Below are 20,998 nucleotides of genomic sequence, written 5' to 3' on the forward strand. Positions count from 1 at the left end.
AATATTTCTGGAGGTTACTGTATTTTACAATACATTTTTTAAATGTAATTTCCATTACTTTGTAGAAATTTGTTTTCACTTCAACATTAACAAGGTTTCTCTATATTCTGACAAACATAGAGGGCATCCGGCAGTTATTGTGTGCATGCAAACAGGAGTCAAAATCCACTACATTTCCAGCCTAAGAATAATGATCTCTTTAAGAAACTGTACCTCAACATGGTGAGATTGTCAGCAGGAATTATATTGCGGTTGTCGCATCTTCAGACCTCCTGCTGATGCTATGCCAAAACACTTTCCAAGCTTTTGTATCTATTACTCGTTCAGACCCAATTCAAAAATAACTTTAAAAACACCACATCCCATCAGCCTATTTAGCTGCACACTATGAAAACCACAAGCCAGGTGTTGATTGATTACACAACTCTTAAACACTGCAGTCTGACATGACAGACATAAAGAAGAAGTCTTCCTGTGGAGCGTTTTAGCCTGAAACTAAACACAAACAGTAACCCACCACCTGCAGATTTGTTGTAAAAATCAGCCTGGTGTTGTTTATTATCATCTCAAAGTTTGCTAAAACAGCTCAGCGTGCATGCTCTTTTATGTGAATATTAATAACTTATGAGTTCAGCAATCAAAAGGCATGCATAAGTCTGTTTTGATTGCTCTCTTAGTAGGAGGGTGTGACAATGAAAAATGAAACAAAAGAGCAAATAATAAAGCATTCATGTGCAGAGCTGCAGTGACTGCAGGTAGCCCAGGCCTGAAACACTGCCTCCACTTTTTTAAGATTACTGGGCTTTATTCCCACCTTTATCCACTAATTAGATAATCTGCATGGTTGTGCTGATTGCCTGGAATGAATATAATATCCGTGTGTGCAGAAAATGTCCTGTGATTAATGAAATCATCAAGATAAGTGTCCCCAGATACCCACCAGCCCGCTTTCTGTTTCTCATTGCATTCAGTCATCCAGATAGTCTCAGTTCCAGCGCTTGAATGCAGCCTTTCAGCGTGAAACAATAGCGGCTACAGTAATCGCAGACACCAATGCTGTGACAATGAGGCTAGAAGAGAACTCTTAAGCGTTCAGACCAGTCTCTGAAATGAAAGAAGTAGCAGCGACTGCAGCAGCACAAGCAAATCTAAAGACCAGTGTTTTCTTTCCAGCAACATGTGAAGAAAAAAACGCATTTCCAGCTTTGTGTAATCTGACATAAACAGATGCTTTGAAGAGAGCTTTGTCTCTGTCCTTTTGTGCGCAGCACATAAAAGCAATTGTGCTTTTTTATCCAGTTTGCATTATTCTGCTTTTTGTCATATTTAAATGCAGTAAATGGAGATCTATTGGCTTCAAAGGACAAAGAGAGACTGTAATTGAACCTTGAAGACGACACTGACAGCCAAACAATATGCTCCAGTGTGACCTTTGAGCTCTCGCCCATCGTTTGACTATTTCTGGAGTTCATTTCTCCTCATGTAAGAAAACCATAAATCATTGGTGTCTTTTTTCCCATTAAAAAAGTGCACAGTCAGCAGATAGGCAGAGGGAGTAAAGTCTATTGATAAGAAAATGAGAGCAGAGTGCAAGAAAGGGTCAAACATTGAATCACTAGAGCTTATCAACCATTCATAAAACACAGAAACTTAATGTGACACGGCTTGTAGAGCGCCACGCACAGATTAAGAGCATCAGCCTCTCGATCAATGGATCATCAAGACCCTCCAGTTAAAGAGGTGGCTCAATCCTAGAGGCTCTGTTTGGTGCTAATGATAAAGAAGTCCATTAAAAATGCTAATTAAATGATAAGCATAAATTAAAACAGAGGTCAAGTAAATTAACTGTTGGATTTCTAAGCAGCAATATCTCTGAATGTGCTGAGGAGGGCATCAACATGTCTTCCATCAATGGGGCTAAAAGATACGGGAGCAGAGAGCAGCTGGAGCCAGAAAAGATGTAACATTTCTAAATCTCATAAACCATTTTGTTGTTTCAATGGAACATAAACAGCATATCAGATGTTGTAACCATATTTTACCATTCCATGAAAAAAAAAAATAGCTGAGTTAGAATGTGATAGAAGAAACACATTTAGAAAAAGTAGGAATGGGGCAATAAGAGTCAGGAAAAATAGGTGGTACTAATGAAGACCAGCTGGAGGAGTAATTTCCCACTAATTAGGTTAATAGACAGTGGATCAGTGACATGACTGGGTATAAAGGGAGTGTTTTAGTTTAGGCAGAGTCTCTCAGAAGTAAAGATGTGCAGACGTTCACCATGGCGTGGGCAGCTTACACATCTGGAAAGGCACTATCAGTGCATCCATCACAACAGCATAGCTTCACGGAAGAAGGGTCCAGGTGCTGAAGGGTCATGCCTGCAAACTGTTGAGCAGGTAGGATCCAACATCAGACAAGAATGGGACAACATTCCTTTCCAAAACCTCCAGCAACTAGTCTCCTTACTTCCGAGACATTTACAGACTGTTGTTAAAAGAAGAGGGGATGCTCCACAATGTTATGCATGGCCCTGTCTGTACTTTTTTTTAGATGTTTTGCTTCCATCACATTTTAAAATGAGCTTATATTTTTATGAAACAGTAAAATGTCTTAGTTTCAGCATCTGTTACGTTGTTTGTGTTCTGTTGTGAATAAAGTATGGGTTTATGAGATTTGCAAGTCATTGGATTATGTTTTTGTTCACATTTTACACAGTGCCCTAATTTTTTGGAACTGGGGTTGTATAAGCAATTTCCTCTAATAACAATTCAGTAATCAAGCACCAATTTCACTAAATATCTATCAGGTTTGACAGCGACCCCGCCAAAATAAAACACCACAAATCTTAGCTGTTAGGCAACAACATATTTTATTTATTTTCCTGTTTTATACACTATTTAGAAAATAAAACACATTGAATAAATACAAATTTAGAAAGCAACGGATCTCGCCGTATTCTCACAGCAACACATGGTTATTCTTACAGATCTCTCAGGACTAGCGGGGGGATTCGCATCACAGAATCCACCCTAAAGCAGACTTGGGCCACACACTGCGATGAAACACTTAAGACTGGGCATGCAGATGCTGAAGTGGTCCCCATTTACAGACACAGAGAGGATGAATTGGCACATTGATTAAGACGTAGAGAACATCTAGAAACAACCGGGGCAAGGAGGAAAAAATATCTATTTACAGGTGAAATAAATAAAGAGAAATTAGGTCCAAGACAATTTTACTGTACAGATATGTCCATCAGATATGACCGATGCTTTCCTTCACCCTCAATGCACCTTCAATCATCAGCCTAGCCCATGAGGGAGTTCAATATAGTACAGTACAACATGGGATGTTCACCAACAGCAGATTGCACCATTTACAGTGTTACAAACACACAAATATCAGCCAGCGGTTGTGATCAACTGCTATTCCTTTTCAGTGTTTGTTCATAGTAAGGCAGGACACAGCTAGACTCAATCCCGTCATTCAGGTGTACGACAGGAAGTCCGGCTGCCTTGACAGTGGCTTGGATAGAAAATTAACTCCATTCCTGTGAGGTGTCCTCTGGTTTGGCGATGTAAAGTGGCACAAAGGAGTACGAGTTGGATCAGAGCGCCAAGGAAAAGCAAAGAAAGAAAGGGAAAAAAAAGAAGGTTTCAGTAGTATGTTACAAGTTGTCCAGCAAGCTTTCTCTTTCGGTCTTTATGGCAGACAGCGTTTCATCCAGGCATGGAGAAGAACACAACCAGAGCTGTATACATGGACTACGGAGGCAGGAGCAGAGATCCGGGATGCAGAATCCAGGGTCTGGACCTTCTCCTCGTAGAGGGCCAAACAATAAGGGATTGGTGCTATCTGACCTCCAAGCAGTCCAGGTACTCCTGGGCCAGGTCATAGCAGAACCGGTACTGCTCCTGAAACAAGAACACAAACGTTTTATAAGACAACAGTAGCTAATTTCTATAAGCAACAATCCTTGGTAGGGACTTTCATTGGAAGCTTATTTCAAAGATGATAAAACACAGTTTAATGGTTAGAAAATGCTCTGAAAACAGTGACAACATAATTTTTTATATCTGTGTGTAACTGCATTTGATTGCTGAGACTCATGCTTGCACCACCAGTGTCTTGACTCAAATTCTCCTTCTTTCAAGCTCCCTGTCCAAAGTCCAGGCTAATTAAATACTAATGTGCCCCAGTTTGAAATGGCCCCTATACTGGTTTTAACAAATTGAAATACCAAACAATACACAACAGATGTTTGCCACAAAGATTTGGACCAAAGTATTTGGCCATACCTGTCAATTACTGAATTCAGGTGAATCAATCAGATCCATTACCAAAGGTGTATAAAATCAAGCACCTAGCCATGCAGTCTCCATTTGCAAAAACTGATGATACTAAATGGGTTGTCCTTAAGTGACTTCAAGTGTGGTACTGTCATGGATGCCACCTTTGCAATTAAACACTTGGTAAAATGGTATTTTTGCTTTATATTCCACAGTGAACAGTAGGTGATATTATTAGAAAGCAGACATGAGTTTCCATGTTTGAGCTTGCATGCAAGCCTCACATTATCAAGTTCAATGCCAAGTGTCAGCTAGAGTGGTTAAAAGTACATCCACACTGGACTGAGGAGCAGTGGAACCACACTTCTCTGTTTGGCGGTCAGATGGGTGAGTCTGGGTTTGGTGGATGCTGGTAGAAAGTTACCTGCCTGATTGTGCCAACTGTGAAATAAGGTGGGGAAGGGATAATGGTATGGGTCTGTTTTTCAGGGTTTGTGCAAGGCCCCTTATCTCCAGTGAAGGCCAATCTTAATGCTTCAAGTATACCAAGACATTTTGGACAATGCTATGCAGAGGTGGGTAGTAGCGCATTACATTTACTACATTACATGTGCTTGAGTCATTTTAAAAAAAATCCTACTTCTGGGAGTAGTTATTGAGCAGAGTACTTTTTACTCCTACTCCATTACATTTGTGATGAAAAAAATATACTTCTAATCCATTACATTGGGCAACACACTGGTTGCTACTTTTACTTGTCTATAATTTATTTTCATGAAGTATTTACACTCAGCTGAGCTCTCACAGCAGTGTGAGGTAAAATCCTCAGCACCACAGAGTAAACAGAGGAGTGACCCCTCCCCCTTAACTATTAACAGTTGGAGGTAATGGCTGAAGATGTAATACCTGCGTTTCCTTCAGAGGAGCATGTTTATCCCTGGACCAACATCAAGACTCTTTGCCTTTCAAATGACGAGGAACAACATCCACATAATGCGCTGCCTACTGTGTCTACCTAAAATGGTGGAAATCTCAAGCTTCAAAAATAGCATGTCAAATCCAAGAAAGCATGTTATGGTAAGTAAGCTAAACAAGCTAATGACTGCACTGCTGGTTAGCTAAACGTATACGTTCAAGTCTCTGTTTTAACTTGCAGACACAGTTGTGTCAGTGATAAATGATGTCATGTGTCCAACCACCTCTGCAACTCTGCCAAAAATTTGATTTCACATGGCATTATTTAAAGTTAAGTCATAGGTAACTGTTATCATGTCCGTGTGGCATATCTCCTATATCAGTGATTATATTTAACATGGTTATAACGTGGGGCTAGTAGGCCAAAGTTGTCTTTGGTTTTAATAAGTTTCAGTTTAGCTTGCCAATTTTTTTGAATCATAATCAGGATAAAAATTCATAAATTGGAGCTAAAAAGTAAAAATTAAATAAAAAAGGGCAAAAGTCAGAAATGACGCCAGTTCATAAGATTAATTTCATAAATGTGAGCCAAAAATCATGAATACATGATAAAGTAAATATGTGATTAAAAAGTAAGAACTGCAATGTACAAATTCATGTATGCGAGATTAAAATCGTCATGTAGAAATATGATAACTATTATGAGAGAAAAAGTCTGTTTTATCTCATTATATTGAATTTTTCATCCCATAATTGTGATTAACAAACATAATTTGACTGCTGCTTTATGTATAAAGTAAAGCATTGTATTAAGTATTAAGTTTTTATTTCTTTTACTTTTGGCAAGTTATGCTACTTTATTTATGACAATGTGCAGTTTACATTACTACCCCTGAATCATGTCGTAATGCAATACATTTTAATAAAATGCACAAAATGAAGTTACTCACTACCTGCGTAGTCTTTTAATCAAGTACTGTTTTACTCTTACTCAAGTACTCATTTCTATAAGTACTTTTACTTCTACCTGAGTAATTATTATTGTTAAGTACTGGTACTTTTACTTGAGTACTGTAACTGTGTACTCTACCCACCACTGATGCTATACTTCCAACTTTGTGGCAACAGTTTTGGGAAGGCCCTTTTCTATTCCAATATGACTGTTACCCAGTGCACAAAGCGAGGACTATAAAGACATTGTTTGATGAGTTTGGTGTGAAAGAATTTGACTGGCCTGCACAGAACCCTGACCTCAACCCCCATCAAGCACCTAGAGGATGAACTGGAATGAAAAATGAAAGCCAGGCCTTCTCATCAAGACCTCATTAATTCTCTACAGAATGAATGGACACAAATTTCCACAGAAACACTGAAATGCTGTGGTAAAGTCTTTAACGTACATGTCAGTCAGTTTTAGTGACTGACACTAAAGTAAGAGAAACTGATTCACAGCATACTAATGATCAACACAGGCTTTAGTTCTAGCTTTGGCCCCAGTCACTTTTAGAGTCAGAGAAGTCTTTTGTAGGAGTGTCAGTTCCCATAACAACCAGCGAATGTTTTTACCCGGACACCCCATTTCTATTTTCCCTTCTATTCCTCACTTAAACATGGACAAGGGACGAGGAATACAGGAGACTGAAAAGCCACTCAGATTGTCTTAAATAAATATTTCTGCATCAGTAATATCCATATCCATGATTTAAAGGTTCTTTGATTTAAGTCAACATGGGGGAAAAATATCTGGCTCACAGCTGTCAAAGGTTTGTCAATACAAAATACCATACCAGCATTTGTCCACATTCAAAGTAAAAGTATTAGATGTCATACAGTTGAAAAGGAGAAAACTGAAACTCACAGAGCAGAAAAGTGAATATTAACAGCTGCAGTGTGGAGGTTCAGTTCATCCAGTGCAAGTGTCCCTGGTGATTCTGACATATTTTAAAGTGTAATCATTTCTGGTGTCCTCATATGAGGACATCACATACTCAAAGGAAAGTAAAGTTGCCAACCAAACAAAAGCTCAAGTCTCAAAAGGTTGAAAAGAAAGTCCATCCTATAGTCAAGGATTTTACTATGCTGACAAAAATGAAGCCTGAGTTAACCTTTCAGAGTTTTCTGCAGAGTTTGTCATCTCAGAATCTTAATAAAAGCCTTCTAAGACCACAAAGGATTGACTTAAATATGTGTTTCACAGGCAGCCAAAATATAAAAAAAATGATTAAAAGCCATGAGGGGAAACAAAACTTGAATTATTCAGTAGAACAGTTTCTTTTAATTTCTTACTGCTTCCATACTTTATAATATGTTTTCAAATATTGATTAAATTTACCTGATATGCCCCTGTAAGCACCTTAAGGTCAATAAAAATATTGTTAAAGCTTATTTGATCTGCCTTTAACAGAAAGGAAAAAATTAATTCACATCCCCTGAACGTATTCTGAGATAATCATTTAAGAACAATTTGATAGATAGTAACCAGAGCTCAACATATCCTCTTCTGATGAGGTGTAGAGCTCATTTGATGTGCAAAAAAAATACTCATCACCAGCAGCGGCTGGTGAAGAGGGCACTACAGGACGGCCCCACTCCCCACAAGGAGAATGAAAGACCTTCCCTGAATGAGGTTTTTAAAGATTTTTTTTTGAAAATTATAAAAACATCTATATTTTTTCAATACAAGAGATAAATGCTGCTCAGGGACCACAAAATTTAGGTAAGGTTACTTTAAGATGTAGCTGGTCAAGTGAGGGTGATGATCATTTAGGGTAGGGGGCTGAATTTGCTCCATCGAAATTAGGGCTGGGTGATATATTGAGTGTACTCGATGTTTCCCAGCTTTTGCCACCCACGATGTATAAAATGACTATATCATGAATATCTGGGTATAAATTATGTGGAAGTTTTGAGCTGTCAGCATGCATTTCTCACTCGACTTTAGCTTCTCCCATTGTCCCTGAATGCATCTCTCACAGCAGAGAGCTCACTCTCTCTCCTGTGCCCATCCAGAAAACTCCTCTGCACATGCGCATCAGCGGCAAGAAGCAAGGAAAGAGGAAGGTAAACAGAGCAGCGTGGCTAGATAGCGGGGAGTTAGCTGACTTTTGAGACAGCAAGAAACAACGCTGGATCTGCAGCATTGAGCAGTCGTTCAACTTCGAAAAGGAAGAGGTCAAACTCGTGGTATTCGTTAAAATATGCTGCAAGATGTCTCCGAGACAAGGGCGGCAGTAACACAACACGTCGCTAAAGACATGAGCCCAGTGTTGTTGAAAAGACACTTAACCCAGGACACGAGATTTGCCTGGGTGCCTACAGTCATTCTTCTGTGTGTCCACTCTATCTGAATCCCCCTGACACCCCTACATGCATCATGAACCTGGCCATCTCCATGCGTAATTATGGATGTCTTTTAGTGCTGCACTAAGACCAAACATGCCAGCCAGTCATGAAATAGGACAGTCTGTGTCCAGATTAGGATTGACTGTTCAGTTATTAAGTAATTTTCACCATTATCAGAGGAATTTTTACTGTTTGAAAAGACCTGTAGTTAAATACGCCACAGGATTTATAGACCATGTCCCGTTTAAACGTAAGTGATCAAGACCACAATTTCACCTCTTGTTGACATAAAATTAAATCTTATGTAAATAAAATTAGTAGATATTAGTTTGGCATTACAGATTTATTACTAGACTTACTAGACTTTGTTCATGTGTTTTAGTCATGTGTTGCCTGATTAGCTGATGCTGATCACCATGCACCTGAGCTTCAGCTGTCTTCTTGATATACCTGGTGGTGTTGGCCCTCCCTATGAGCTGAGGTATCATTATGACTACAAATGGACGTGGCTTTGATACAAAGAAACAATGAAATCAATCTAATGAAAAAGTGTGTCTGTCTCTCTCTCATGTGGCCTGGTCATAGTTTAATAGCGGTTACTGGAACATGAGGCTGAGAAGTTTGTGCAGATTTACAGATGCATGTAACTTTTGCAGATGGATGCTCAAATCAAGTCCTTTAATTGAATTTTATACAGACATGCAGTTCCTGTCAAGGTCTTGATGAGAGCAGGTGCAGAAGAGATGAATTTCATTATTTCCAGCTCCATTTGAACATATTAAAAACTTTTATTGGAAAAGGATTGTGGGTTCTAATTTAGATTGACTTTGCCAAAGACAAGAAAACACACAAACATGCATGCACGCTTCGCGCGCCAACACACACAAACACACAACCACACACACACACACACACGTGTGCTTAGCACGCCAACACACACACAAACGCACAGTCTCTCCCATTCACTTCATATGGGATATATGTGGCTTTCTGGGGGACTGTATGTGGATGAGAAGCCACCCACAGTGTCCCTCCATCCTGTTAAAGCATTGTTTAAATGGGCTGCTTTATTGGAACAGCTCCATGTGTGTGTGTGATCAGAGCTTATTGAGGGCTGTATGTGTGTTAATCAGCGATGTCATCATCAAAGGGCCAGTGCTGCTGTTGCCATGGTAATTAATGCCTGCACGGGGGGGCACAAAATATCTTCCCATGGGCCTCAATTGGGCTGCAGGCTGTGAGTTTGAGACCCATGATTTAGACAAACAGGTGCATGGTCTAGTTGTTTCCTATTGCTATTGCTATATGCTGCACTGAGCTAAATATCCATGAACACAAGGGTGGCCTTAGTATAGCTTTACCTTTGGTTTATAGACTAAGGGAAGAAAAAAGAGCAGTATCAACTGAATGATTTGCTCAGGTGAAAATCAGAAACTTATCACTCCAACTCTCCACTGATTTACATCTTAACTAGGAGGCTTAGAGCTGCAGACAGGCTTGAGGAGTCCATGGATGTGGAGAGAGAATCTGAGTCTGTGTAGATGAATTCATGGGATTTGTTTATCATAGGAAAAACATGGAATATCTCCAGCCTTCATCTTTAAAACCTTTAATTTATTTTTTCTCTTTTAATGTTCCTTTGAAACACTTTTCATGCTTGTCCTCAAAAATCACTGTCAGTCTGCAAAAATGAAACAAATCCATAATCCGAGTGGGACAAAGAAGGTCAGGCACCTTTTACTTCAGCTATAGAAAAATAAAAAGATGCCTGTTTGGTTTTAACTGGTGTACAGTGATGCCTGATCCACTTGTTTGTAAGTGTTTATGTTTTGAGGTGACTGTGGGTGGAGCAATTTGTAACACTGTTTCCTTCACAAGTGATTTCACTCTGACTGAATGCAGAGTGTCAGATTATAACAAAACATCCCTGAACTGACACAAAATGTTAGAAATTATGGGTACAAACAAGATGTTTCCTTTTTGAAGAATGTTTGATTTTTTTTGTGACAGTGGCTCATTTGAAACCATTGTCTTCTATGTTTGTTATTGCTCCATTGTTCTGATAAATTATCCCACAATAATAGTTAAAAAAAATAAAAACGTCTCCTTTCTCACCATTGTCTCCACCATGTTTGGCTTTGAGTTTCGCAGGGTTTTGGCAGCAAAGAAAACGTCCACCATGCTGTGGTGCCGAATCATTTCCATTATCATGGTGCAGGCACAGAAAGTTCCGCTCCGACCTCCGCCGTTCCTGCTCCAAAAGAGACACAAACACACACACAGAGACATATAAATGCATGAACAAGCAGCATTAAGACATGAGTGACCTAATAAAGATGTGGTAGAGCAGCTCAGACGATCTCTCAGTGGGGGAGCTTTAGAGTGAAATGTCATAGTTTGACTGAGCACAGATCAAGCATGCTGTCAGAAAAAGGCCAACTGGCAGACTTTCAAGATGAATATCAGAGCAAAGTTCTCATTAAAATACAGGAGCGGGGATTTAATCAGATATGAGATGACTAACACACATCCTGACCTCCAGAGATCAAAAGGGCTAATGCTAATGCAGCTAATGTAAAGACACACACACTGTGGTGACTTTTTCCTCTCTGTCACACAGAAGATTAGTTTAATAGCTGCAAAACTATACCAGCTTTTTTAAACGTGACCATGGTTTCTAGAAAAAACAACACCAAGGTGAGTATTGTAAAGCCTTATGACTTCTAATAAGAACACGTCTACTTTAAAGTCCAAATATTCAGACATCCACACTGTCATGGATAATTTAGTCATATTTTAAACAGAAAAGAAAAAAAAAATCATAAAATATGTGATTCAAATGACATTGGAGATTCTGACTAAAACAGTTGGATTCCATTTACATGGACTAATGCTTAAAATGATTGAATTGTGCTAATATGTAAAATAAAAACTTAGATTGCTTCAGTTGATCATAATCAGAAACTGTCATTATGGGGCTCGATTTAACCATCACACTTTGCTGACAGACAACAAAATTGGTATAAGCACATCATGGAAGATGCTGCTCTAAAGCCTGATTTATGCAACCTCAGTACCCAAAAAGCTTGGGACACTGTGTAAAAAAATTGATTGCAATGATTAGAAAATATCCTAAACCATTTTTTTTTTCACAATAGAACAAAACTAGATATCAGATGGCAAAAAGGAGACATTTTACCTTTTCATGAAAAAATATGAGCTCATTTGTATTTTGATAGCAGCAACACATCCCAAAAAAAGTAGGGACAGGGCAACAGAAGGCTGAAAAAGTACTGTAAGTGGTACTAATGCAAAATAGCTGGAGGAGCATTTTGCAAATATGGAACAATATCATAAAATGTTCCCCAATGTAAATTTGCTTAGGCTTGAAATACTCCACCATCTACAGTACATATCATCATAGATTCAGAGAATCTGGAGAAATCTTGCGCGTAAGGGCCAAGACTAAAGGTCGGTATTGGATGCATGTGATCTTCAACCCCTTGGGTGGCAATGCACGATTCTGTACAGGAAATCACTGCATGATTTCCAGCTCAGGAACATTTCCAGAAATCACTGTCTGTCAACACAGTTCATCTTGCCATCTACAAATGCAAGTTGAAGCTGTATCTGATGCCTATTTCCTAGATTTCAGATGAGGATTGGTATAGATGTGTATGACACAATGCACAACCACAAGCTCACAGGTTTGGAGAGAGTTTGCGTGGAAGAACCTCACCAGGTTTTTCATAAAGCCACAGATTAAGAGCAGGCAGCTAAAAACCTCACAACCATGCTGGAGGTTATGTGGAGACCAAGAAAGCATATACACATGTGTTCTGGAGCTGTTCTGCTTTAAAACCCTTCTGGAATTCTGTAAATACTACTGTGAATGCTATAATGGGCTATGATATTCCATATAGTTGTGTTGTCATGTACCTTGGAAACACTGAAGACTGTGGGAAAAAGTGATCGATACTTGTTCGAAATCCTAATGGTGGCTTGTAAAAAAGCTATAACTAGAAACTGGTATAAGAGCTGAATCTCCAAAGAAAAAACACTGGTTGGAGATTATACAGGATATATATGTAACGGACAAGTTGACACACCAACTAAAATTCAAAGGAAATGAACATGAACTGATATGGAGGAAATGGACTATGTACATTGAAAGTGATACTAAAGAATGATGTGACTATGTAAGACTGAGAAGAATGCCTGAAATCTCCATGAAAACCTTTGTGTTTTTGTTGATATGTCTCTGGAAATGCAATTGTACTGTTTATGTTGTTGGAAAATGAGGAAAAAATAAAAGTTATAAAAAAAAAAAAAGTTGAAGCTGTATCATGCACAGAAGAAGACATATGTGAGCACGATCCAGAAGCACTGCTGTCTTCTCCGAGCCAAAGCTCATTTAAATTGAACTGAGATGAAATGGAAAACTGTTCTGTGGTCAGACAAATTGAAATTTGAAGTTCGTTTTGGAAACCATGAATGTTTTGTCCTGTGGACTTAAGAGGAAAGGGACCATCCAGCTTGTTATCAGTGCACAGTAGAAAAGCTTTCATCTCTGATGATATGGGGTTGCATTAGCGCTGTGTGGGCAGCTTACACATCTGGAAAGGTACTATCAATGCTGAAAAGCACATAGAGGTTTTAGAGCAACATATGCTCCCATCCAGACATCGTCTGGACAACACTAAACCACATACCACATCCATCACAACAGCATGGCTTCACAGTAGAGGAGTCTTTCACCAATAGAAAACAATTGGTGCATTTTAAGCAAAACATTTGGCAAAAAAGACCAAGGACTGTTGAGCCACTAAAATCATACATCAGACAAGAATGGGACAACATTACTCTCCCAAAACTCCAAAAACTGGTGTCCTTACTGCCAAGCAATTTACAGACTATTGTTAAAAGAAGAGAGGATGCTTCACAATGGTAAAATGTCTCAGTGTCAACATCTGATAGGCTGTTTAAGTTTCACTGTGAATAAAATATTGGTTTGTGACATTGAAAATTATTGCATTCATGCAGTGCCCCAACCTTTTTGGAATTGGGTTTATACCTATTCTAGCACATCTTACTCTAGTCTTTTGACTGTTTATTGCTCTTAATGTTACAAAAGTTATATTTCATAACCTATGTAGCACTTTAAAATACTCTGTATATGACTAGTGCAGAATGAATAAACGTGCCTTCCCTCGCCTAAAGAGTAATATCAACACTGGCCGATAAAAGAGAAAAAAGGTTGCATATCAATTTGTATGCAGGCTGACTCACAGGCAGTGTACGATGGTGCGTCCCTCTCCACACTCCCTCTGCCAGTTATGAACCTGAGCCAGGAGGCTAATGAAGGCTTTCTTGGAGTCGGGCACGTCGCGGTATGGAGACCAGCGCAGGAACTGGAAATGACGTACCACCAGCTGGCCTTCCTGCAGCTAAAAGAGAACAAAAAAGGGGAGAGAGTTTAGGGAAGAAGAAAAGTTAGTGAAGGTTTCTTGTCTATGCATTAAACACAATCATGTACGCCTTAAACTCATCAGGTATGCTCCATGCATCACAAGTATATTCAAACGTCTATGTGGTTATCAGCCAGAGGGGATTCTGTCAACACTTCAAACCTGCATGAGTTCAACTGCAGGGCTCCGTTCTCAGCTTGTAATTGGTTGTTAAAGTTTCACTGTGAAAAAAAAACACTGTAGCTCACATCAAAATGGCTGTTATTGGAACTGATCTTATCATAGACTAACATGCAATCAGAGCTGAAAGAATCGATAAGGAACAGCTGTAGCTGAAAGGCAGTAAATCCCTCAAAATCACAGTCTTTATCTGAAATGATGTGCTGAAATACAAAACTAGATTGTTGAACATAGAAATAAAGAGAAACTGAGCCAAGGCTTTCTTCTCTTGTCTTTTTGAAGTTATAACACATACTGGGGGGGGGGTTAAGATAACAGCAGGGGTTAACCCAAATTTCTGTTTTCAGCATTTGCTGGAAAGTATCCAAAATAATTTCAAAAAATCTGGAATTTTGACACATTTTTTGCTCTATCTACTGGACAAAGAAGTACCTTTTTGGGACAGAGGCTAGCAGTGTCTTGATCTGTGGAGTCTGTATCCTCGGTATCCTGCAGAGAGGCCATGTTGGAACAATTTTTGATTCTGTGATATTGTGTTCAAAGGGACTGTTGAGAGTGGGAGGGCATTAGCAAGGAGGGTTTTGGCCACCGTGAGGGTAAGGTATGGTGGCACAGGAGTTAGGAGGGTTTGTCAACTAGTGGAAACTTTTGGACAAGGACAAATTTGCTTTTGTAGAAAAAATAATCTATGGGAGATGACTGAAGGGCTGTTTTAGTCCAAGCATGGAAACTAACAGAGTCACTACAGTCTAATACGGGAGCTGAAACTACTCTAGATTGTTCAGACAACACCATGACATGAGAGCTGGGCACGTGTTCTTTAATCTGATGGTCTGTTATTATTATCGAAAGAGAACAGTATGGTTTACACATCTGGAATCATAAAAAACTTTCTAACATTGTATGGCATGAAAAATACGTAAACAAAGCAGTTTTCCAAATAATCCTGACATTGAGGAAATAACACACTGACAGCACAGGGCTGAATCATCATTCATATTAATTTTTAGCAGAATTAATGTATTACATCTTATCCAATTTAGCATCTTTGTTAACAGATTAATAGATGATGGAGTTCAATTTCTCATTAACTGTGCCCACCTCTGCCAGACAAGGGTGTAACCTCAGACAAACAACACATCATGTAACACAAAGTCAGAATAAAAACATCTAATCAGGATATTTCAATACGAGCAGATTTAAAAAACAAAAGGGTTTCATCAATCATGTTTGTTTCATTATCACATTAAGTGTCAAACAGAGCCGTATCTGCTCATTAAGAAGGTCTCAGGACTTAATGTACCTATTAATATAATCATGTAGGTGATATAGAGAGAAGCTTTATTATGCTGTATATCATTCCCACTGCTGGCACCGAGGTCACTGTTCAGAATTCTTTTATTAGTGCCGGGCTTCATTAACCCTCCTTAAAATAAATGAATTGATGTCGAGCCAGGGAATGCCTCCCACAGCAATGCGGAGCTGGAAGAGTTCTCTGCTGAGAGAGGACTTGAGCCAGCGCTTTTGACCGTATCCAACATTACAGCGGAAAAAACATGACATTTATATGAAAATTAAACATCTAATTAAAGAGCAATTCCGCTGTTGACTCGGTCAGCCTGACAAATCAAGGCAGCTTTGATTAATTCAGATTCCTTTTAAAACATAACGTTTGTAAGGACAATTATTGGCACTTACACTCGTTGACCACTTTATTAAGTACACCTGTTCAAAAACTCAATAATGGAAGTATCTAATCAGCCAATCATGTGGCAGCAACAAATGCATTTAGGCATGTAGACATAGTCAAAATGTGCTAAACAAACTCAGCAACAGGGTTAGGAATAGAGGTGATTTATTGAACATGACATGGTTGTTGGCGTAACATGCTCTGGTCTGAGTAGCTCACAAACTGCTGATCTACTGGGGTTATCATGGACAACCATCTCAAAGGTTTACAGAGAATTATTTGAAAACAAGAATATATCCAATGAGAGGCAGATCTCTAGGCCAAACATCTTATTGATGGAAGAAGTCAAAGGAGAATGACCAGACTGGTTTGAGCTATTAGAGAGGCAACAATAACAATTCATCAAAACCGAGGTAAATATAGGACTCCTGAGAACTCCTTATGTGAAATGCTGTTCAGTCCACCTATCAATGAGTCATCTGCATAAAACAAATAGCAGATTATTTGTAAAAACAAAAAAACAACAGCACTCTTAAATAACTACCTTGAGGCAGTCCAAAGTAACACGTCTCATTTTTTACACTATGTCATTAGAGAAAGCTCTTTGCCTCTTGTTCGTTCGGTTGCTTTCCATCCATTTTAATGTAGTTCCTTCTCTAAAAACAATAACATCAAAAGCCAAACTGAGATCCAGTAACGCTGCATCCACTTAGTGTGTTTTAACTAGCTCCCTTTTTCAATCTCCATCATTTGTATCAGAGCCGTGCAGATTGAATGACCAGTTCTACAGACCTGATGAAGCAGTTGATAAGTGTATGCCTTTCATGAGACTAAATAATGGCATACGAAGTGAAGGGTAAAGAGAACACAATAACAGTCGAGCACTCAAGAACTACAGAGCTTGGTCAAGGTGAACATGAAACTAATGTATTATATAAAATGAATTCAATATGAGAATTATCAGTCTTAAGTCCGTGTCTAGTTATTTTTACATTGATGTGATAATACTTTATACAACTCTGGGAAATAAATGCAAATACATTCTTTCAGGTTCTGCTATTTAAAGCCTTAAAGGTAAAATATGCTCATTTCTTTGCACTAAAATGTCTATACTGATCACAATACATTAACTATTATGTTATACAGTATGTATACAGTCATTTCTACGGTTTAGCACTTACATTATGTCAGATATCTTAATAGTGTCTTGTCAGCAGTTGTCATGGTACAGCATGTATACTGTTCCAGTGAAAATGGGAAATGCTGGATTTTGAAGAAAAGACTGCTACAGACAATTTTTTACACTTTAGAATTGTTACAGGATGTGCCTCCTTATGCTGACTGGGAGTTCAATCGTCTAAGCCTACCCCTGGAAGCGTGCCATCCTCTGTGTCTTACTTTTTGTATTGAGGACTGTGTTCATTAAAACTGGATAGGGTATATTTACTAAACCAAGGTTTGGTTTATTTGTTAAATTTCTTATAATGAGGGAGAAAGGGCACTATTGACCACTTTTCTCCCTGTATGTGAAATTCATCAATGAAACCAAAACATCCTTATACTGTGTCGTAAATAAAACATATGGACTTCTAATTTTAATGAACAGAATCCTTAATTCAAAACCAGCAGATGTAAGTGGAGCTGAGAAGTGCTGGTCTAGACTCTTCATATTGTGTTATTGTTTGATTAAGAGCCTCCTGGTGTCTTTTTTGTTTTAGTAAGCTCAGTGTTTTGTATTTGGGAAGAACATTTCCCAGAGCTTTCAATTTTATGTTTTCCTTTGGGTGTTTCAGTGCAGAAACTGATTAAGGGACTAAAGAGATGCCGTTTCTTACACCTAAACTAATGCAAAGAATAAGTTTTTGTTTGATTTGTAGCCAGCCTGAATAACTTGGGGTCTTTCTTTTTGGGCTGTATCAACTTACCCGAGTGATATTCTGCACCCCAAAGAGACGGATGATTACGTCATCATCAGACGTCCTGGATAAGAGCTCTACGGTCATCGGCCCAAACTGCTGCAACCCCGGTTCAGGCCAATACTGCAGACAAGGCTGAGGAGAGAGGAGGGAAGAAGCAGAAAGGAAAGGGATGAGGAAAAGGAAATGAGGAGACGAGGAAAGTGAAGGGATTGATGGAGAACAAAGAAACAGAGATGAAGAAGAGACATGAGAGGAAAAGAGAGGAGAGAGGTTAACAGGTCATTAGCCCACGCTGCTTGAGGCAGGACAATTTATTATGTCAGCAACCAGTGATGGTGAAGCTCACTAACAAGACACCTGAGTATTGACAGCAGAGACAATTAGCCTAAATGACAATGATTATCTACAAATAGCAACCGTAAATTAAATGAGGAAAAAAAAAACAACCCGCTTATTCCCCAGAACAATCCTTCACATGAGCAGCGGTCACCTAGCTTGAATAATGCATGAGCGGAAATCATTACCATTAGCACATTATAAATTAATGGAGTCGGAGACCTTGGCTATGCCTCAGAGAGATAAACAGGAAGTTAGCCAAGAGGTTGGTGCACGCAAAAAGCCAAGGTCTCCCGTCACTGCTGCTTCAGAGACGCGCCCCTCTGGCCACCAGGAAGGGAGAGGGGAAAAAAAGACACAGGAGAGTGGCGATGACACACTGACGTGTGCTGCGGTCACTTTGGGGTTGAGGGGACCCCTGGAGTAGGAAGTGATAATGGCATTTCACATTGACAGAAGGGTATTAACAGGTCACATTGGAAAGCAGGGGGAGATAAATATTTATGCATTCAGACAGGAGACAGGCAGCTCCGACTCAGGAGGGCAAACCCAGAGTGTCTGTTAATCCACTGGCAAGTTGCAGACGAGAAAGGAGAAGAAGAAGAAAAGAGTGACGGAGCAAGAAGGACAGGTTGCAGCTGACAGGCACGGCTGGAGATGTTGAGAGGGAATCCAACATGACACGGTGACAGAGAGGAGATAGGGAGACGGCAGAACCAGCCCACGCATGGGCAATTGTGGGAGAAATGATCAGAGCTTGTGACGCAGACACAGTGTATGCAAATTACAGGGATGGCCTAAATGAAGCGTTGTCGCTTTGTGGAAAAGAATAGGTTCAAGGAAATAATTGTTAGGGTTGCAGTTGCTAGCAATGATGAGTTAATTGCAATTAGATGAAGATCTTACATGAACTTATTGTATCTTAAATGTTATACCATTAATCCTTCTTTATTACATTTGGCTGACTACAAATACTCCCTTTTGGCCCTTAGCTGTATAAAAATCAACACTACAACTGAGCTTTCCATTTTTTAGATCTATTTTGGGGCTTTAATGCTTTCATTCAGATAGAGTCAGAAACTTGGGAGTGACAGAGTGGGAAATGACATGTGGGAACAGAGCCACAGGATGATTTGAACCCAAGGACAACAGCCTCTTCACACGGGGTGAGCAGACATAACCACTAGGCTGCCAGTACCCTGACACCACTGCTGTTTCTCTAGTGCCACATTGTAGGCAACACCTACAATGTGGCAGCACTTATAGCCTACTGATATAAGTAGGAGAAGGAGAATACCTGTGCAAGGAGTACTGGAGAGACGAGAAACAAATACCTTATTTGATCATCCATCCTAATGAAACTCAGTTTGTCAGTGATGTCTGTAGACTGTCAACAGACTGAAGCTGCCTTAAACAGTTTTGCAGTGCAGCCCCCCACTACAAGGAGGTATGATAGGGTGGTAATAAGAAGCTAACAGAATTTGAGAGGATGATTTTGGGAAAAAGAGTGAAAGGAGTCCAGGAGCTGTTCATTGCATGTCTACCCCACTTACTCTCCTTGTGCTTCTCGGCTCTCTAAACTGTCCTATTGAAATGAAGGCAAAAATTAATTACAAAAGAATAATAAAATAAAATAAAAAGGAGGCTGCAACTTTACAGAAAGTTATCACAGGATTCAGCTGATTTACCTTTTCTAATGATTTAACATGTCAGATACTGATGTGATTTTGCAAAAGAGGTACTTAGGTTTCCTTTTTATCCTTGATCAGAATTTTTGATTGTGCACACTGCAGAGAGCATCAATCATACAGCAGGTTTCAGTCAGTTTGATATTCATGGTTTGAAATGTGTTGTCTGTGTGTATCAAACTGGTGTTTGAAGGTTAATTTCAGAAAGGCTTTTTATCACTCTCTTTTTCTCCCATATAACTCTTTATGCTGTTTGTATAAGTCTGCGCATCCAGGTGCCAATCAGGGTAGAAAGATAGAAAGCATCATTTCAGTACAGACTTCTTTACATCTGTGCGCAATCTTGCTGTCAATAGCTGAAAATAGCAATGTGGCCCCTGTTCTACTCTGTTACATGGCTGCATAAACAAACAGGCATTATGAGATAGTTAGGTTTCAGTAAGAGCCATAAAGAGGGGGTCGCATGAGGAGAAAGATAATATATTATAATTTTTTTTAATTGCATTATTTCAGCAGTTATCTGTGTCTAGAACTACCTCTATAAACACACTGGATTGTCACATTTACAACAAAAAATACACAGAAATACAGTGGCTATAGAAAGTATTCACCTCCTTGGATGTTTTACCCTTGATTTTATAACTCAGTCACTGTAAACATAATTTGGATTTTTTTAAAAAAAAAAAAAAAAAAAAAAAAAAAAACCTCTAATGTCATGGTAAAAACAGATTTCTGCAAAGTAATGCAAAACAAATAAAAATATGGTAAAATACGTGACTGCATAAATATTCCCCCTCTTTAAAGTGACTGACCTAAATGGGGATCACCTAAGTGTAGTGAATGTGTCTCAAGTGATTGTATTGAAAAGACACCTGCGTCTGGAAGGTCCAGTCACTGGTTCACCCATATTCCTGGCAACCATTGCACGAGAAAGACAAAAGAACACTCCAAGCAACTCAGAGAAAAGGTTATTGAAAAGTATGAGTGGATGAAAAAAATTCCAAAGCATCTCCCAGAGTTCAGTTGAATTGACTATAAAAAAAAAAGAAATATGGTACATGTGTTAATCTGCGTACATCAGGCCGTCCTCACAAACTGAGTGACTGTGCAAGTAGACTAGTGAAAGAGCCCACCATGACACCTATGAGTTACAAGCTTCATCAGCTGA

The 20,998-nt window shown here is 39.1% G+C and overlaps 1 protein-coding gene across 5 annotated transcripts in view; it reads right to left on the minus strand.

Moving 5' to 3' along the window:
• Positions 1–2,863: 2,863 nt before the first annotated feature.
• Positions 2,864–20,998, minus strand: part of ptprua (protein tyrosine phosphatase receptor type Ua) — a 336,553-nt gene continuing 318,418 nt past the window's right edge. For all 5 annotated transcript variants that reach the window (XM_041808358.1, XM_041808356.1, XM_041808357.1 and 2 more), the window contains 4 exons: positions 17,813–17,938; positions 13,839–13,996; positions 10,665–10,800; positions 2,864–3,917 (listed from right to left, as the gene is read on the minus strand). In XM_041808358.1, coding sequence (XP_041664292.1) covers positions 3,855–3,917; positions 10,665–10,800; positions 13,839–13,996; positions 17,813–17,938 — 483 coding nt within the window. In that variant the 3' untranslated portion in view covers positions 2,864–3,854. The remainder of the gene's footprint in view (positions 3,918–10,664; positions 10,801–13,838; positions 13,997–17,812; positions 17,939–20,998) is intronic.

Source organism: Cheilinus undulatus, linkage group 16, assembly GCF_018320785.1.
Source record: "Cheilinus undulatus linkage group 16, ASM1832078v1, whole genome shotgun sequence".
In the NCBI taxonomy this organism is placed as follows: Eukaryota; Metazoa; Chordata; class Actinopteri; order Labriformes; family Labridae; genus Cheilinus; species Cheilinus undulatus.